This window comes from Parasteatoda tepidariorum, chromosome 9 (assembly GCF_043381705.1).
Source record: "Parasteatoda tepidariorum isolate YZ-2023 chromosome 9, CAS_Ptep_4.0, whole genome shotgun sequence".
NCBI classification, from domain to species: domain Eukaryota; kingdom Metazoa; phylum Arthropoda; class Arachnida; order Araneae; family Theridiidae; genus Parasteatoda; species Parasteatoda tepidariorum.
In genome coordinates, this window is record NC_092212.1 from 57,458,061 (window position 1) to 57,463,419 (window position 5,359).

At 27.2% G+C, this 5,359-nt stretch overlaps 1 protein-coding gene across 1 annotated transcript; it reads left to right on the top strand.

The window, feature by feature from the left end:
• Positions 1-2,090: 2,090 nt before the first annotated feature.
• On the top strand, positions 2,091-2,699 carry LOC139426555 (zinc finger BED domain-containing protein 5-like). The gene has a single exon (XM_071185827.1). It carries the CDS (start codon positions 2,091-2,093, stop codon positions 2,697-2,699), a length of 609 nt encoding a protein of 202 aa, XP_071041928.1.
• The last annotated feature ends 2,660 nt before the right edge of the window (positions 2,700-5,359 follow it).

The following is a 5,359-nucleotide window of genomic DNA, read 5'->3' on the forward strand; positions in this document are numbered from 1 at the left end:
CAAAACATAGAGAAATGCACAAGAAGATATCAAAAAGAAGTGTACATGTCTCTTTAATATATCTTAGTAGAATACAAATAGCAGCTACTATAAATATTCCTTAAAATTGGCATATGGTTACCAAATTTGTTCCAGCTGTTCTCCGTCAGAGATGAAGTTATCAGCGTCTAGCAGCACAAATTGAAAGTGGTAAAATAGCTTACAATGGATATATTTAGAAATTGCTGTAATTGGTGGTAAGTATACTTACCATGGCCGTAGAAAGAGCAAATCGAAACTGAGCTGTTGTTTTAAATCATTATTTGATATCACAAGGCATATATGCCATTCTTCCTATAAACATTCTTTCAAAATATTAAGCCCTGCAACGATTTTTACGTTTTGTTTGTTTCAAAATATATTTGCCAGCATTTAAATAGCTGGTTATTTAATTTGATTAACGCTATAAAAATTGCACTCTTTTGAAATTGTCCAATTTTAAATTTCGACTCTCTGCAAAACACCCCAATCTAATATGCATACCTACTATTTATAATGCACATACATCTGTAATAGTAAAAATGCTGACTTTTCAGAAGCTTTAAAAGTTATGACTTTCTTTTCTAAAAGTGATAGTTTTTAAGTTGAGGTTTTCTCACTACATTAACCTTTTATTGTAACAAATATCTTTTACACTTTTCAGTTGATGTATCATATTTTCATGCTTCATTATTGCTTTGCTAGCAACAATAGTATTCTTCATTATTGCTTTTTTTTTACAATTATATTTCGAAAAACAGAGGGAGAATTTTTAAATTACAGTGATATTTTCAAAAAAGAGGGAGAATTTTTAAATTACAATGATATTTTCAAAAAACAGAGGGAGAATTTTCAAATTACAATGATATTTTCAAAAACAGAGGGAGAACTTTTAAATTACAATGATATTTTCAAAAACAGTCAGAGAATTTCTAAATTACAAGGATATTTTTAAAAACAGAGGGAGAATTTTTAAAATACAATGATATTTTAAAAAACAGAGAGAGAATTTTTAAATTTCAATGATATTTTAAAAAACAGAGGGAGAATTTTTAAATTACAAGGATATTTTCAAAAAAAGAGGGAGAATTTTTAAATTGCAATGATATTTTCAAAAACAGAGGAAGAATTTTTCAATTAGACATTTTCTTTCTTCTTTTTTTTTTTAATATTTCCTGGCATTTAAAAGAACTCCACATGATTATCAGCATTGCTTGCAAGTATTGCACTTTTTCAAGAATGTTCTTCTAATGCTGGCGAAATTACTATTACATTGATAACTTGGACCAGCAGAAATCTTTTTTAAACTTCATCAGCATTGAAATATATAAATCTTCCAATTCATTACATAGTCTTTATTATACATGTTTTAAATATTTAAATACGATTGTAGACGAAAAGAAATTTTCAAACAAAAAGAATTTATTTGAAATAAAATTTTTAAGAATAAAATATCAAAGCATGAATTTAGACAACAATTTAATTGCAAAACTAAAATTCTCACTTAAAACCAAGAGAGTATGCGGTTGTTTCAATTTTTAGTTATTACTAGTATGTAGTAGGATAATGTGCTCGTTACAAAGACTGTTTTAAGCCTCTATCAAGTTGAAGAATTGAAGAACAGATAACACAAATTAGAGAAGAAAAGTTGTAATTATATCAAGCTTTCCGTATGCAGGATTTAATTTATAATCGTGGATGTCAAAAAGATTTTAATACTTAAAATCGGAAGCTGCTCACTGCTACGTTTAATGCGAGATATTTTATAGTATTTTTTAAATTTTTATATACTTAAAAAATATATACATAAAAAAAATTACATATACATTCCTAATTTTGTTTAATTTAAAAAAAGATTTTGAACTTTGATTTCAGATCCTATATTTAATATAATATTTTGACTCATAGAATTGTGTTATAATGAAAAATAAATCCTAATATTTGAAAGCTTGTGTCATTATTTTTTTTCCAATTTTTTATTTAAGGGAGCTGTTTTCTTTAAATGAAACATAAAAGTCGTTACTTTGCAGTCACAGCATTTTTTTTAACCTAAATTTGGCAATNATAAATCAATGCAAGGGCCTCAAATTCATGCTTTTGTCCAGAAAGACAAGGTTACTGCATTTATGAGAAAATTGGAACTGTGGATAATAAGTTTGAAAAATAATAACTTTGACATGTTTCCCACTTTTAAAATTACCTGTCTTGCAGATGAAATAGAAGAAAGTAAAGTTCTTATTAATAAACACTTGACCAGTTTAAGGGAGCAATTCTCGTTTTACTTTAAAGATCTTGACATGTCCAAATATGAATGGATTAGAAACCCGTTTGTGATTGAAAAATATGATGATTTTGGCCTTACGACAGCAGAGCAGGAAATGATAATTGACTTATCTAGTGACAGCACATTAAAGCAGATGTTTCAACACGAAAATAATATTGTCACGTTTTGGTTACGAGTAAAGGACGAGTTTCCTACTTTAACAAATAAAGCTTTAGAAATTTTATTGCCCTTTGTAACATCTTACTTATGTGAAACTGGGTTTTCTGCAGTAGCTGTCTTAAAGACAAAGTATCGATCTTGCTTAAAGATTGAAAAGGAACTGAGAACCGCGATATCTTCAATGATACCACGGTTTGACAAAATTTGTGCTGAAAAACAAGCTCACCCTTCACATTAAATTTTTATAATGTTGTATTAATGTTGAATTCTATTTTTTGTACTTTTGTAAGATTTGTTTTTATTACATTATATTATTATTTCTTAAAATAGATAATTATTTTTTATGTATTTTTATACATAATATTGTATATTATTTTGTAGCCCATTAAATAAATTACAATATCAGATGAGTGTTTATGGAATTGGATTGTTAGAAAAATTAAGGGGGGCACAACAAATTTTTTTTCAAAGAGGGGGGCGCAGGTACAAAAAGTTTGGAAAGCACTGTCTTACACTAATGTTTTTTTTAAATTTTTTAAATTTATTTATTGACCATAAACAATGACCATACCATAATGACCATACAATGGTACAATGACCATAAACCTGTAATTCTTACACTGACGTTTTTATATTCTAGATTATGTTAAATTTGTTATCACCTCTGGGCAAAAAGAATAAAATAAAATAAAATAAATAAAGGAAAGAAAGAAAGAAAGAAAGAAAAAACTATTTGAATTATTGAAGAAAAATGAATGAATATAATAATATAAAATAAAATTAACAGAAAGTATGGCAAACTCGAAGAGTCAAATTGCTTTTCAATGTATTTTTTGATAAAAATTTAATTCTTTATTTTCTATTTTTGAAATCTGAAATAAAAACAGAGATGGACAATAACTCTACACAGTCACCAACGGCTATTGTGTTTAAAAAATTTATCCTTGGTTAAATATGTTTTATAAATTTAACAAACATTTTTAAATTGCTGCAGTTATTGTAGAAACATAAGATTGTGAAAACATTAAATACGAACGAAAAACTTCGTTTACAAAATAAATAAATATAAAGGCATAATGTAAACATCCGTTATAGGTCTTAAGGATTGATAACTCTTGACTTTTCTGATTAAATTGGGATCATGCTTTGAAAAACAAGAATTTGAATTCATAGTCGAAAATAAGGGAGTTCCATTTGATTTCCAGAAAGACCAGTTAATTATCAATTTATCAACCTAATTGCTAGGTGGCACTAATTAAGTAGCGATCATTCAACATAGAGAGTTTGAACGAAGGCAAATTAGTACGTAAAAATCCGGTGGTTACATCAGAAACTGTTAGGGGTAGTATTTTTTTTATGACTTTCGAGTTCTTTTTTTCTTGATAAGTGTTCTGATTAAAAACATACAAGCCGGGCCTAGGTAGAGCTTTAACATCCCCAATTTAGTCCATCACAAAAAAAGGATTTTTTAATAAATAATTTTTGTATTATTTTTACTTATGTTGGATGAAATAAAAATTATATTTTATATTCATAACAAACCTTTAATTTAAAAAAAAAAAAAAAATAATGTGCAAAATTAGGATTTTAATATTAAGCCATCGTTAAAAAATGTGTTTATGAGTTAAAAAAAATAAGTATGTAAACAATTTTACTATGTTTACATTTCTTTAACCCCTTGGGGACGGATGATTCATAAAAGCATTCGTACAAAATCAGAATCAAGTTGTAATTAAATAAAAAACGGTAACTTAAATGTAGTCGTTGCTAATTTGACAGACTTACTTTGCTTTTACTTTAATTATTGTTAGTTTAATCATATATATAATCAATGTTAATTCAAAGTATAACTAAATAGTTTTATTTTGAGCAAAGTAATGGTGAATTAAATAAATCAAACAATTATAACTCCGCCCACAAATAAACTGCTAAAGAAATACTTTGATTACCAGTTTTATATTTTTACCCTGATTGATACGGTTTTACGCTGTCACGTATTTGTGACAGTCGGCGCGAAAGGGTTAAAGATTATAAGAAAAGTAACAGTCGCTAACCATTTATTGCATTTTCAATAAACTGAAAAATTGCATGCTGTGGCCCTTAATAAACAAAAAAGTCTTAGCTATCTTCATTTCTTATAAGCACAAAAGTTATAAGGATAACAAAATATTTCTTAACTTTTTTATTAATAGATTACCTGTAAAATATTTATTTACCCTTCATTTAACAGTCGTCACACGTAATATTTGTTTACCATTATTTCCTAACACACATAAAGATAATAACTTAATTCCCTACTGCAACTATTATTTTCTTTTTTACTTTAATTATTATCCAAAATTAAATATATAAGATTCTTTTATTATATCATAAAATAATCATGTGGTTCTACCTTATTGCGTAGCATTTTGTGTTAACTATACTTTATGACTGTTTTACAACTATCAAATATATATTAAATAAGTTACATCTATTTATTTTATTATAAATTATACGTAAAACTGTAAAGTGATATTAGTAGTTAACTTCTCGTACTGTTTCATAGCAATCTTTTTAGCAAAATCATTTTCAATAGTTTTTATATTTACCAAATATTGATTTATTAAACAAAAATAAGCTTGCGAATGGAGATGCATTGATCCTAATGTTTTTTTTTTTAATTTTCATTTCCAATGGCAAATTTATTGGACAGTAGTTACAGCACAATAAGAAAAGTAATATACAATAAACGATGGTAGACATAATGCAGTAACTTGAGTCCATTGATTCAAAAGGTCTCGGGCTTCCCAATATCGCTCGGTTAGAGAAGACCTGCGCAAAGCAGGACAGTGCATAATATGGACGGCATCCATTTTCTCCCCAAGGTTACAAAGTGTGCAGATGGGAGAAGGAGCAATG